Source organism: Borostomias antarcticus (assembly GCF_949987555.1).
Source record: "Borostomias antarcticus genome assembly, chromosome: 6".
NCBI lineage: Eukaryota > Metazoa > Chordata > Actinopteri > Stomiiformes > Stomiidae > Borostomias > Borostomias antarcticus.
In genome coordinates, this window is record NC_140239.1 from 24,257,757 (window position 1) to 24,273,317 (window position 15,561).

A 15,561-nucleotide genomic window follows, 5' to 3' on the forward strand; every position below is an offset into this window, starting at 1 on the left:
TTTCTGCAAAACTGAAAAGATTTACAGATACAGAACAGTTATGTATAACAGGCTCATCTTTCTACTGTAAATTATTGGAATACTGGGATGAAGAGTAAGCATGTGTGGATGTTTTGCAAAACTTTTGTTTTAGGTATGACACATTCAGTGTCAAATGAGATGCCATCAGAGCCAGAAGAGAATATGCCATGAAAGGGCTAAAGCGAGAATTGGCCCCAACAAACCCACCAACCTCAAGATGTATCCATGTCAAAATTGGATCAAGTGGAAGCTCACCCAAATTACACAATTGACTCAAGCTACTGCAGCTATTCCAAACATACCCACCTAAAGAGGTGAACATATCATAGCGCATCAAATCTGCAAAACTTGCATTCAGAGAGGAACTGAATAATATTGATTGATGATTCATATTTATGTGAAGATCTGGAGACTTTCAAAAGATCAACTTTGTAATACAGTGCAGGACAGAAAATGGCCTCATGCTAAATAAGCTTAAACAACATGAAATAGTTATGTTCAGAAGTGGAAGTTCACAAACTAAGGGCAAAACAAAACAAAACAAACGGAAATGGAAGCAGGGTAGGTTGTAATTTTTCAGATTGCACCACTTGAACTAGTGGGGCCGTGGGGGCGCTTTGGTCTATTGATCGATCTATTGATCTATAACTGACATTTTTGCTTCTGAGCCCAAGTCCAAATGAATGGGCAGCTTTCTTTGGGTGGCTCTATGGTGCCCCCCTCGGGTCGGAGCCGGCAGGGGGCAGTTTGGTGCACTTGGGGCTCTCCCCCCGCACACCCGTCCATGATCCTGTGTCTCTAGTATCCCCCAAACGGGGAGCTGGCTTCACTCAGAGTTTTGTTTGGTTCTATGCGTGCCGGACATGTATGGTATTGCTGCGTTTGTTAGGCTACGTCAAGACCTTTCTGCCAGTCCAAACGGTTTATCTCTGTGACCATCCCACGTTGAGATATGGCAGTTTCAATCTCGTAGCATCCTCTAATGACCAGGCGGTGAAGTGCATGTGGACGGTTGCCGGTTGACTGTCACCTGTCCTCCTCCATTTATACTAGGCTGTTAGTAGGCCTATATATTATAGTAGACGCAAAACATGATTAGCCTATTTATTCATTTCAATGCGGCATTCTGCATGTGGGGCAAAACTAGGGAAGAAAACATCTATAACATCATAACACACCCATGCCCCCTCTACTCCAGGGTTATTTATTTATTGATTCCATCTGCCCTTTTCTCTTCTCATTTTTTTTTAAACATTTTTTTTAATTAATGGATGTATTTTCTTGTCGCACAGATGGGTGAAATGCTGCAGCAGCATGAAATAGACATGCACGTTGTTGTGATCCCAGCTGAGTCCCTTGTGTCTTCTTGGTGTTTTCCCTCTGCCTCATTTGTGTATTGTACTACTGTGTGTACTTTGTACAGTGGAGGGAATAATTATTTGATCCCTTGCCAATTTTTTTAAGTTTGCCCACTGACAAAGACATGAATACTTTGGGACGTAACTTTCGTTACGTAACTTGATTATTGATTGATTCTACAACTTTTATTTTATGTTTCACCATCACGATGCAGGGAATTTACACCTTTTTTATTTTTACTTTTTCCCCCCGCATGTTTTGCTAGGGGATCAAATACGTATTGCTCACATTCAAATGAAAATCAATGTATATAGCCTATATTTTATATAATGTGATTTTCGGAATTTTAAAAATAAACCATAGCCTACCATTAAAATTAGGCTATAGACCGTCCATTTCTTTATCAGTTGGCAAACTTACAAAATTGGATCAAATAATTATTTCCTCCACTATATATATATAGTATATACACAGTATATTGACGCCATTCTCTATTTAGTACCTCTTCTGTTGTCACTCTGCTGCTATAACACCTGAATTCCCCCTCCTGGAATTAATGAAACCGCCCTCGAGCACAACACCCTCTCAGGGACCATACATTAGTATTTTTCCCTCAGTCTGCTCTTCAGTATCTACTACAGATATATTTTAGTTACTCACCAAAGTGAAGACTGCTCTGTGGAGGCTTGACTTTCTGCACCCGTTTGTATAAAAAAAAAAGTGTGCACTAATAGCACATATCCACTAGCCTGACTTCGCCATCCTGGTCATAACCAGGCCACTTGACAATCATTGTCTACCATTGTACCCTTGAGCAAGTTACTTTTTACCCCAACACTAGCTCAAAACGTTGCAAGTCTCTTTGGATAAAATGAGCATCTGCTAAATGACTAAACTGTGATCTACCTCCAACATTACAAGCCTATTTGCAACAAGTCATGGCCATTGTGGTCACACCTCAGACTAAGATGCACATTGAAATATTGGCAGACCAGAAACATTTAAAACCAGTATATCTTTAAATGTAAACTTTTTATTAGTTTGCCTTTCCCAACCAAAGCCCTATTACACTACATAGCCGATGAAATAAACAAGATAAAAACATTTGGAGAAAAAAAAAAACTGTAATTAAAGAAAAATTAAAACAAGGACAAAATTCAAGCAAAAATACACAATGTACACAAGTCATTTACCAGTACAACCTAAACATTTGCTGATAAATGCCAAGATTCCTGTTCCTGGAGTCCAGTCCAGAGGCTTCCTTGGTTTAATCACTCTTAAAAGAATGACCGCTCCCTTCTTCAAAACATTTGGATTGCAAAAATTACATCAACTCTGCAACACAGCCATATTTAATTGAGGGGAAAAGTTAACATTAAATGTATGGTGGCAGAGAGAGGTATGGCTGGTCACTGTACTAGGTATCAGGAAGAAGCCAAATAAATATCAATACAGAAATTAAAAACACAGGAGGCCACAGGTAGGTAGCAGAGGTCCATATATGTCTTGATGCCAGAAAGCCCTCCAAACACCAGCTGCTAAAGAGAACGTTGTTGCCACTGACAGAAGCTTGAGGCAGCCTGTGCCCACAAGGGAAATATGGCACTGCTACAAGTCCAACTAGACCCACTGAACATCTGGAGATAAGGTTTGGAGAGAATCAGCTAGTGGAGCTTGCATCAATAAAACAGGAAACTGATATTCCATAAAGCATGAAGTCTCACTCAGGAAACATCTGTGGAGAGAGAGAGGGAAGTCGTAAGTATGTTGATACATGAATAATGATGAAATGCACTGGGACTTCATTGGAAAGGCAGGGAAATACAATGAGGTTGTAAGGGAGGGGGCCCATTACACTAAAAATCGATTCCACAGAAAGCCATGGTGTCTACTGATCAGAGAGGTTTGTTACTCACAGCTAGCAGGTTGTTCTCCAAATCGCCGCATCAGCTGATCGTGAGTGAACTTGACAAAGGCATCATATTGCTCTGTAAGGAGAAAAATAAAATAAAATAAATAAATGTACTGTTCGTGGATATATAAATACTGTTCCAGAGAGACTTGACTAGACTGTTTCAATAACTCACCTGCAAGTTTGGTCGTCAATATTTCATCATATTCTTCACGTATTTTTTCCTCCCGCTCTTTCAGTAGTCGTTCACAGATCATCCCAACCTGCCTCAGGGTGAACAAGGGCTGCTCTTTTCTGGATGGAGAAGAGGCACCAGAGGCTGTACCTGTGCGGAGGACAAGAGTCATTTACCAAGAGTACTGAAATAAAAGCATTTGAACCAGCCACGCAACATGAAAATACACCTGCAGGCTAATACATGGGACAGGCATCACAAATGGGATCAACATGTTTCATTATGTGCCAGTGCCAACCACTTTCACCATTGCAAACCAATGACATGACTTTGTATCCTGGAAAAATGCAAGTATACCTGGCAGAGTGGGTCCAGTCAGGATAGAGCTGTGGGGCTGGGAGTCCAGTGGACAACAGCCCTCTGTCTGCTGGAAGCTGTTTTCCAGGTGCCTTCGCTTCTGCATCCGCTTATACTCCTGCTTGATGTTGTGTAGGATTTGCTCTGGAATTTAAGTGAAAGATTAGATGCATAAAATTGATAATTGCCCATGAGAAACTATAGCAAGTAGTGTGTCTAACACAATCGAGACTGCACCCATATAGACCAATACAACAGTTGAATACAAAGCTACCCAATAATCCAAAACAGAAACCTTGCTGAGCTGGCACACTTCTACGTCAGTTTTGACAGTGCATGCTTTGTCTCTCTTTCAAGTAGGCGACACAGTAATAGGTTAACTGAACTGAAGCTTGAGGCTCCCTGCTAGCTGAAGTAAGTAAGCCCCCCTCAACCCCACCCGATGGCTCCTCTGAAGACATTGAGACAGCTACGGGGAGTGTCATTCCTATACAAGTTAATGGCTGACAGGACGGTCCAATCTCGTACCATCACTGGCAAATGTGTTATCAAACATTATTGTTGAAAATATTCATCTTACTATCGCTCTACGCTGGCCATGTTAGCATACTGGTGGGCGAAGAGTAGGCTAGATAGGTGGCTAGCAAGCTGATATAAAACATGCGATTGCCATAAGGCAACAATGCCAGTTGTTGGCATTAGCTATACCACCCACGCCAAGCGTCGTTGCTAGCTAAATAGTTGAAACAGGTTTCATGGCTTACCCGCTGTAAGTCTAGACGACACCTCACCAAATGGTGAAGGCTCCATACGCAGATATTTTTGTGGTGATGAGGTGGAAGCGGCTGGAGACATGGGGGTGCATCTCCTCCTTTTAGGGGAAGCAGGGTTCATCAATGGATCGAAATCCATAGTCCTTTTCAAAGTAGCCCCACAAGCCATTTCTATATTAGCCGAATATCGGTATAAAACGTGATAAAGCAGTAGTTATTGGAGTCGACGAGTGGAATAACTAAAATAATCCCTCTGACTGGGCCCCTTCGCTGGCGTTCTTTTCACAGCCTACTCAAGGGAAGATTTTGGTTGTAAGCAAATAGCTTGGTTTCTTTGACTCTTGCAGTTCTTCTTATCACCCAAAACCCCGGCGCTGTTATCAATGAATGTTAACTACAATTCACTAAATAAATCCAGACGTTTTCAATGTCCCACAAAATCAGATGATAGTGGATTTTACACCAGTACATCCCTTCGGCATCGCCAACACTCCTTTATTCTTCCTAAATGGCAACCAACATGGCGTCAAAACAACGCAAACACATTATTCTGAGCCAGTAGACATGCGCAGAAATATCGATGTTCATGGTAAATGTAGTTCCTTTTGTACTCTATTCGCCCTGCACTATGCAATATTTGGCGATTGTGAACTACAGTCCCCATACAACCAGGAAAGCAAAACAACACCCCCTCAGTTTAAATCACACTTTTTTGTGATTAGGGGGATTTTAACGATTAGGGGAATTTGCCATTTGGTTTTCAGGAGTAAAGTCAGATGACAAACAGTAGCTCTTTATTCTCTCTATACCACCTATGTACTATGTACCACCTTATGATTCAGATTCAAGCAACACATGTATGTGGAGGCAGCGAGTTCATTTGAATTGTATAAGATCCTACTATAATTATTTTTTATTTTCATTTAGAATGCATTAATCTTATGGTCGACCAACATGGGTTTAACTAGCCCACCCTGAGGGCCAGTGTAGTGCTGATCAATGCTCATATGTTCCACCAGGGGGAGACAACGCTCTAGGAGTCAACACAATCACAACTCGTGAAATTAATTGGTGGGGTCGTTTCATTATTGAAGTAAACACTGGATCTATTTCAACACTTCCCTACATGTACATACTGAATGCACAGTTGATGTTTACAGAAACACTTTGTCCCTGTCACTCTTGTACTGGAATAGAATATCTTTACAATCTTTATCTATTGCAAGTCATGAAAAACTACCCAATTCTTGAACTGTGGTTCATATAATAATTAATGACTGATAAGTGGACACAAAATTGCCTATCATATAGTCAGTAAATACAGAACATGCGCAACATGATAACCAGATGTGGCTTTATTATAAGCTTGGGAACAGTACATTGCAATACAGAAAACACTTCCGAGTGCGTGTTTTTTTCACAAACTTCTGATTTGCCACCACTGTACAGAAGCAACTTAACAGCTGACATTTGATGTCCAACACTCAATAGTACAATAGGCTGCAAAGCGTACTGGGTAACAGCTGTCTAGTTAGATTAACACCGATAAATGTCTATAGAACAATATTGTGCTAACTGAGAGATATTTCCAGATTAAAAGTCCTATATAATTTAATTGAAAATAACATTATCATCAACACCTTGAAGAGGAACATTAGTTTCCATATAGTCCACACAGTATAACTTGCATTCTAACAGTTGGAATTTCCATTCTAACCAAGCTTTTCATTAGAAAAACAACTACAATTGCTTGACAGTATCTCTGCAGACGGCTATCCAACCTTCTCAATTTATCAAAATAAATATCAATTATGGTTACTGTAACACTGAGGTTGAACATGTTTCATTAAGTCACAAGGTATCACAAATATAATGAATTTAATGTAATCCATTTGATGAATCCATCCAAATTCAAACTGTCATACATACATGTACATTCTTAACAGTTATAGTAGTGTGGCCAGCACACTGCGCTTGGATTCCATTCTAAAGATCAGTTCAAGCACTGGCCATGTCATAAGCCTATTGGCTCTGAAAATGAACTGCTTCATTTTGAAGTGGAACCATACGAAACCACGATTTAGAACTGAATTGTATGAAACACTGTACAATTGTTTGGTATACATCTTTTTTTCCTTTTTTTTCAATCAAAGACATATCACTATATTCATCACACTGCAAGAAGCAAGATAGATCTATTTGTGCAGTACCAGTTCTACAGAGAATGCCCTTTAAGAATTTGGCTCAATTGTCCGTACAGTAACCAGGATGTAATAAGCATTCAAAACCAGAATAGGTCATGATTTTTATTTCCACATTTGAATCTCTTTCTGTGATTATCTGATTCCAGTAAACAATAATATTCTGTACTACCACATCGTTCTTGATGCCATTTGGTAAGTTTGTGTCTAGCAGGTACAAAGAAACATCTCCATTTTGTTTTTAGGGATCATTACAGTGTGAAAGCAGTCCACTTATGGACGTTGTCATGTTAATTGAATCTTCACATTACACATATTTTGTACATGTTGCATGGACAAACCAATGCCACCTCTGGCTGCCCGAAGATTTGTTATTTTTATAGTACACATAACAACAATAAAACATATTTCTATTCAAGAAACATCAGTAGCCCCTTATCCCATGAATGATGATTTAATTGTTTCAGAACCTGAATTCACAGTACAAAAATATAATAAGCCTCCACAAATTCACTATTATCTAGTTTAACACCATGAAGTCTATGACGAACAGTAGACTTGAAATGGTCTTAAATAGTTCACACATCAAAGAAACATTTCCCAGACCCAGATCTAGCACAATTTTAGACTAAATTCACCTTCATTGGAGATTGTCCACTGTAAGAAATGCACTGTTTTGGAATAGGCTTCTCTGTGTTTGGGAAACTGACCTTTCGAATCCTCCATTCTTTAAAAATCAATTTGGCACTTCGGCACTGGAATACTACTGGCACACTTCATGAACATAAAACAATGTACAAATGAATATTAACTATACAGACTCAGGAGAGAAAGTTCTCTCTGGTTAACACTCCAGTTCCCCTTTTTACATGTGAGGAGCTTATTATGTAATCATTACCATTTGTACAATTTCACTGTGATTTGATCAGTTAGACAGCTTCGGCAGAAGTCTCCGTTGACACAGACATTGTCACTTTGGCTATTTTCATCGTGCTCTTCACACAGCTCTCTGCAGCCCGGTTGGCAGCGATGTTGGCATTCCTGTTCTGGCAGTCAGACTCAAGACTATTATCCAGCTGCTGGGCACTGCTTCGGCACGCCTGGCACGACCTGAGGAATGCGTGCCGCAGGTCCTTGCTTCTAAGGGCATAGATGATTGGGTTGACGGTAGAGTTGAGCAGACAGAGCATGCTGCAGAAGGCAAATACTGTCTTAATGTCATCGCCCATACTCCAGAAGAGGTCGTAGACCATGATGGCCAGCACAGGGCCCCAGCAGATGACCAGCACCACCAAGATGAGTACAAGGGTCTTGGCCAGGCGGATGTCCATGCGGGCCTGTTCCGGACGAGTGGTCTGCACTTTAGTCCCGTCTGCCGAGTAGACCACCAGGCTCTTCTGGGATGTGCGGCTCAGCATGCGCAAGGTGTGGTTATGCGCCTTCCACAGGATGTACATGTAGGCGTAGATGATGAAGAGGACCAGCGCGCTCGTCACCCCAATCCAGAACATCAGGTAGTTCTTGTCGATCAGTGGGAACAACTCTGAGCACACTGAGTTGAGGTGCTTGCAGTTCCAGCCCAGCAGAGGGAGTACTGCAATAACGATGGAGATAGTCCACATCACACAGAAGGCGATGACGGCCTTGGTCCGCGTGACGATGCGCCTGTAGGCCAGGGGCCTGTGGATGGAGATGTAGCGGTCTATGGCGGTGAGGAACAGGCTTCCCACAGAGGCTGTGAAGGAAGCGATGACTCCGCCTAGCTTGAAAAGGAAAACATTGGGGCTGTCCTTCCTGTGGAAAACATGGAAGTCCAGGAAGCTGTAGACAAAGATGACACTGCCCAGCAGGTCGGCCACGGCCAGGCTGCCTATGAAGTGATAGGAGGGTCGGCAGCGCAGAGTGTGGGATTGCAGAATCACACACAGAACCACCAGGTTCTCCAGCACTGTGAAGGTGCCCAGAGTCAACGACATCATGGCCACAGCCAGCTGTTGGCTGGGGGTCAGGATCATGAAGCACTCCATGTCCATGAAGTTCTCTCCACATTGAATGCCGTTGCCCTCCTCTCTGAAGGAGCTCCGGTTGCCAAAGAAGTCGGTGGCATTGGTGGGGTAGAATGGAATGCCTTTGAGGATGAGCTCCTCATCTGCAGGCACTTTGTCTGGGAATGAATTGCTGCGGAAAGCCGAGAAGGGCTTCTGGAGCGAGACTCCACTCTTGGTAAAGTCAGCATCAATGGTGGGGTCATCATAGCTGGCATCATTGGAGCCAAGAAACTGTAGCCCAGAGGTGATAGTCCGGAAGGTGGTATCTGCCACACCACCTAGCACAGACTTCATGACTGCGTCTGAGATGAACACTGCAGTCTAAGATGATTCCTGGTTCTCCTACAAAATGATGAGAGACATGTTTGTGGGGAATGTTAAAGCCATGACAGTGGACAAGTGAAGGCAGAGCAAGAGCCAAATGATTGCAATGATCATGAAATTATTAGTTATTAGTAAATTATTATCAATACAATGAAAAAAAAACACTGATAATATGTATCAATCATATTCTCTCTCTCTCATATATATATATATATATATATATATATATATATGAGAGAGAGAGAGAATATATATATATAGACACACTTTATGTTATATAATGTTCGCCTTTTTGAGAGGCTTAGTTATATTTTCTGCCCTCAATCTAAATTACAATTTCATTCTCATTATTACTAGCTGCCACGGGATGGCTGGTTACCTATTCTTTAGACGCGACTCATTGAAGATACGAAACAAACAGAAAGATATGGAGTAACAGTCTTTACAAGGTATATAACATAAAATGTATCTAGTCTACTAAGTAATTGTTTATTCTTATGTTTCGTTGTAGCCAAAATAGACTATTATTGAAAACTAAGGTTAGGCTAATATCTGTTGACAAAAGCCTTTGTTGCATGCTTCTTTGTAATCTGGAACTAAGAATACCCTACTCTTTTATTTCACAGATGTAATTGTTTCACACAAAAGTGTCGCATGCATTATAACTTGATGATCATTAACTTTATCTAGGCTACATACCGTATATTTTAGTTGTACCTGTGATTTTAATCAGTCAGTACGTTGTTAATACTTGTTGACAATCACCTTAATAGATTTTCACGCACGTTTAGTGGCCATTTATATAGGATGTATCTTGTCAGGTTGTAATATGCTACTATGTCAATGCAAGATTAATTAAACTATAAATGATAAATAGAAGAATCATTCATTTTAAAACAATGCAACAATTCACAATATCGCAGTTATTAGTCTATTAACAGTGTCGCAGTTGTAAGTTTACATGCAATTTGTTGTTGTAGCCTAAATATTTGCTTTAGTAAGAAAAATGTACCTTCACATAGTTCTACCAGGTGCGGAGAATCAACTGTATCAAAACAATAATCCAATTGGCGCGCGCAATACCCGAATAACCTACAGAATTCTCACAACAGTAAAAGGCAACAAACACATTTCCCAAGTAGCCTATAATATTACTGTGTTTTACTGATAGGCCTATGTAAAATTAAATTATTCTTGATTAGTTCTCCGTTTCTTGAGTCGATGCGCACCTCTCCGTGGGCACGGTTATAGGTGGCTGATGGCGATGTCTGGGGTCTCTCTGGGCGGGCGAGCATACTTATGAAGCATCGCTTTTGCGCGTTCATCACGTGCTCCGGAACCTATTAAACGATTTCTTTATAAACGATTTCCTATGGCCAGCCAAGGAAGTCGTGAAGATAACAAGGGGGCAGACACAAAAAGAAATCTCTACAGTTGGAGAAAGAACCATTCTTAACAACTTCAGGGATAAAAAATTGCAAAGTCAAGTCAGCTATAAAAGAAGAATTCTTTATTCGCACAGCATGCACGTGCACTTGACTCAAACACGTGTAGTAGGCCTAATGGACGACACAAGGAACACACACGCATCAGGGTCGCCGATGAAATGCTTCTTCTGCTCTTAAAGACACAAGGAACACACACGCATCAGGGTCGCCGATGAAATGCTTCTGCTCTTAAAGCCCACGATATAGGCTACTTGCATGTGTTCACGTGTATGTGTTCATTTGGAGCGTAGGCTGCGGTTGAATAGGTGTGTTAACACATTAATATGTGTTAATGCTGCACAATGAATTTGTGTTTTGTCACAGAAAGTAATTGTTTCGTGTAGAGTTTACTAAATTTGACAGAACTTCACAAAGGCTACACCTGATTCATTAATGTAGGATTTGTAAGAAAGGTGCGCTGTTTAAAAAATTCTAAGTAAATTGAGTGTTAGTTAATTCAATGCCAGAGAGGGTTAAAGGTTAAAGTCCCAATGATTGTCACACCTGAGTGTATGAAATTTGTTCTCCGCATTTGACCCATCTCCTGGGGGAGCGGTGAGCAGCAGTGGTGCCGCGCTCGGTGTGGCAGATGGTGTACAAAAACTACTACTACTGCTTGCTGACACAATACATGCAATATATGCATGGCACATAGCTCAAGAGGTACTGTGCCAGAGTGTGTCGAAATGTCCTTGAGCAAGACCCTGAACCCCAAAACCTTGTACGAACTGTCGCCTCACAGCAAGAACGTCTCCGGGCCTTTCTGTGTGGAGTTTGCATGTTCTCCCTGTGTTCACAAGAGTTTCCCCCATAAAGAACCAAATAAGAAAAACATGCAGAAGAACACAGGGAGAACATGCAAACTATACCCAAAAGGCCTGGGAGATACCCCATCTGCCTGGGTACCTGACAACCCTGGGGAGAACTCGACCCCTAGTGCTAACAGCGTCCCAAGCAGGAATCGAACCCGGGACCTTCTGGCTGCACTTGCTACGCACTGTGCCGCCCCGGTGGCACATACTACATTATACAGGTACAACGAGTAGTGAAATGTTCTTCCTTAGCTCCTAGATTGTGCACACACAGGCAGGTAAAAAAGAGATATAAAAAGAAAGTATAAAGGGAAACTTATGTATCTAGATACAAGATATGAAGTATACATGAAAGGATGGGGTGCTGGGGGAGTATGTGAGGTTGTGCAGTTGGGTTTGAGTATTGATATTTATATTCACAAGTAACTATATATATATACATATGTTACATATACGAGGAGGCAAAAGTAGAGCAGTCGTCGACTAGTGAAACTCACTCACACTACCACTAGTATAAAGGATGTGCTAATGACCCCTGACACTTTCTTGGCATAGGCTAGTTGCTAGCACATCCAACTTGAGAGTGCAAGGTTGCAGGTTTGCGACACAGAAAACAATGCAGAGCGAAATGAAGTCAATCACACACACATGCACAAACACACACGCACAAACACACACACACACACACACACACACAATATATATATATATATATATATATATATATATATATATATACATCTATAATGTAATTATTCTACTGAGTATGAAGTGCAGTTGTGCTGAGTGTTACCGAGTTAAGTCCAGAGTTCAACAGGCAGTCTCTTCATTCAGGATCCTGATGGACTGAGGGCAGAAACTCCTTCTGAGCCTCCCCGAGTTGGTTTTGAGTATGCGGTACCTCCTCCCTGACCTGAGCAGAGAGAACCCTAACCCTTATCCGGGTGACTGACCTGTTGTAACATGTAGACCTTACCTATGTCCTACACTGTCCTCTATGTGAACTAGAAGTGCCACAGCAGTGTTAGGCAGGCCAATTAGTTTATTATTATTTGAAATGAGTGGGTGTGGTCTCACGAGACCTGAACAAAGGGATGTCCAGGTGAGTGAGAGTCCAATTCGGACGCACCCCAAAGTGGAGGGCAAGTGAGCCTGGGAGTAGCCTCGGTCACAATGCACTGTCTAGATTAAGATGAGCATAATGTTTTCCATAATTTTATATGGTGTTTAATAGGCTGTGTGTGGCAGAACACAAAGAGGTCAGCCAGGCCATGGGTGACAGCTCTGAATAAAGGTAATAGACCTTGATGAACACCTGGCTTCCATATTACGTTTTACCCATTTACTGCTCTTGATTTTTCCACTTTACACAGCGACCAAAAGGCTGTCAATGAGCTTCCAGATCCAAACATTTATGTGACTGAAACAAACAAATTGAGACAGTTGTAAATAATAATAGTAAAAGATGAAGGAACAGCATCTCACTGGTGAATGATGACATGGGGAAGACAGACACGTCATCTGGGTGTCATACATGTGAAAAACAGGTCTTACACTAGGACCTTAATGTAACAGATTCTTCCACTGACCCACTGGCTTATGTACTGCAGGACACTCTCTCCGTGTCTCCAGTCACATCTCATCCTGCCATAGTGAGGAAGGAGCCAGGGGCAGACAGCCGGAGAGTTTTATATATTCCAACCTGTAACATCCGGCTAATGCACCGATAAGCACCTAATCAATCTCCCAGCCCAGCTGAGGCTCTGACATATCAGATCAGTCTGGAGCGCTTGCATAACCCCAAACCTTGTTTCCCTCTGATGGGTGAAATCATATTAGCCCTGGATCAGAACTGTACCTGCTGTCTACCTCTTTATCCTATTGAGGAAAGGGAGAAAGGCAATGGCAAAAATCTTAAAATTAAACAACACATTACCTGGGGGGTTCCATTAACACTGATCAAAATCACTAATTAAATACTATGATTATGGCAATAAAGCACATCACAATTAGCAGTTTTGTGAGGTGTTGTATGTATTCTCATTACATGGATATGAACTGCCGCAGGTGTTTTGATGTTTTGAAACTGCCAGTGTGCAGGAAATGGTAACAAGTGCATTTTTCTTCCAGAAATGCTGAGATAACCATAGAGGGACAAAGGACACGGATTTGGTGCAGCCATAAATAGCCCCAATATACTACCCTCACTTTGCCCATGCTGGGTTCAAACTCGGGTCCTCTGACTTACAAACCCACGTGACCACCTCTCATAAACACCATTACCAGCTACACCACCAAAAAGACAGCAATTCGATGGTGCGGGTGGGCAGTATTTATATTGAGGAGTGAGTGAGTTTAACAGTTATACACCTACCCCCTTTCTATTATGATGGCCATAATGCTGCATTGCCCCACTGTTAAAAACACAGTAGTATTTCTACTTTATATATTTCAATATGTATGCATTTCTTCAGACCTTTGTCTTTCTTCAGACCTGCAGCAGAGGACACCAATAACTTAGAATTTATGTGGTCCCAACTAAAATATGACCTCTTTGCAAATAAAAGTTGTGTTGTGTGGATATTGAAGAGTTGTGTGGGTATTGAAATACATAGCATGCGGGAAAAATGCAAATCAGCACTAACATATCTAGGAGGCTTCTATGAATTTATATGGAATGCAATAAAGTCACATTTTCTCAGATGAATAAACACCAGAACCTCCCCAGTGCATGTTCACTGATGATTATGCCTTTCCAGATTTCTTCATTTGGTGTAGTCTAACCCTCATGTCTTCATACAGTGTTATGAATTTTCAGTCAAAGTAACAAATGTGGTCATTTTAATACCCCCCCCAAAAGTGAATAGCAACAGTTACAAAATTGAACATGAATTAGTCAAACATATTGGGATTAATGAGGGTGAATAAATTACAATTTTTTAAGAAAAACACAAGACCAACCCATAAATCTAATCCTTACTTGAACTAGTGAATGGTGATGATCATCAAGAGACAATGCTGAATAAAGGTAGGCCATATGTTTCATTACATCAGCCCATCTCCTACATTATCATGCCAGACATACTGTACAGTAGCCTACTGGTGCAGACAGATGTATTGGCTTTGATATGGCTGCTTGGTAGTCTGTCAGCTGAGGAATATACTGTAGATAATGGAGGTGTAGGGAGGAGTGGGAACCAGGTGTAGGGAGGAGTGGGAACATTTTACTCAGTTTAGCACCGAGGAGCCTATCGACACTCGGGTCTACGTTCCGAATCACATACTTCCTTACTATATAGTATGCCAAAAAAGGATATAGTATGTCACAAAAAGTATGCCACATGCACTATGGCAAAAATACCAGGATTTCCTACTACCTGTCATATTTTGCAGCATGCAAGTCAGCAGACTTTTCTAGCTATTCTGATCCACAATTCTGTGTGTAGCGGAAATCACATCACATGTGCGAGTACACCAGAGGCGTTATGATGAATCCCAGCTGTGCGAATGTCGCTTTATGGACTGCGACGGATGTGGTCAAATTTCAAGGCACAATGTTATGACAATGTAGTATGTCCCAATTGGATGTGTACTGCGTGCAAAGTACGTACTTTCTAGGGGCAGCTGTAGTACATACTGGTAGTAAAAAGTAGAAGTATGCAATTCAGAATTCAGCCATGGCACTACAAGCTCCCATGTGTAAACCAAGCGCACCCACAGCTTCACAGGAGAAACACCATGGCAGTCATAGCCAGCCCAGGACATCGTTTTCTCACCCTCACCAAATGTGCATGTCTGTGGACATCTCCCCCTCCTTCCCTCCAACCAACTGCCTCGGGTATGGGGTTGGCATGACAACCACAGAGGATTCAGATAAATGGTCACATGACACATACAAGGTTGATAACACAGAGAGCAGAGGAACATGCTATTTTTCACAGAAACGCTTCCAAATTTAGAACAATGTTCAGAAAGAGAGCCAATAAGAACTCTCACACACAAGAATCCATCTCACTCTACTTCTCACTCCTATAACTGATTTGAAGTGCATGTCTATTCTGATTCCAGTAGGTCTAGCCTACTTACAGATCT

The 15,561-nt window shown here is 41.5% G+C and overlaps 2 protein-coding genes across 2 annotated transcripts; both read right to left on the reverse strand.

The window, feature by feature from the left end:
• Nucleotides 1-2,577: 2,577 nt before the first annotated feature.
• Nucleotides 2,578-5,090, reverse strand: akirin2 (akirin 2). The gene is made up of 5 exons (XM_084439414.1): nucleotides 4,589-5,090; nucleotides 3,825-3,968; nucleotides 3,468-3,617; nucleotides 3,297-3,368; nucleotides 2,578-3,115 (listed from the first exon to the last, which is right to left on the reverse strand). The coding sequence occupies exons 1-5, from the start codon at nucleotides 4,764-4,766 to the stop codon at nucleotides 3,105-3,107; spliced, it is 555 nt and encodes a 184-aa protein (XP_084295540.1). The 5' UTR covers nucleotides 4,767-5,090; the 3' UTR covers nucleotides 2,578-3,104.
• A 2,637-nt stretch (nucleotides 5,091-7,727) lies between these two features.
• On the reverse strand, nucleotides 7,728-9,140 carry cnr1 (cannabinoid receptor 1; the record flags this gene model as incomplete). Its single annotated transcript, XM_084439487.1, has 1 exon — nucleotides 7,728-9,140. The coding sequence occupies one exon, from the start codon at nucleotides 9,138-9,140 to the stop codon at nucleotides 7,728-7,730; it is 1,413 nt and encodes a 470-aa protein (XP_084295613.1).
• Between the last annotated feature and the right edge of the window lie 6,421 nt (nucleotides 9,141-15,561).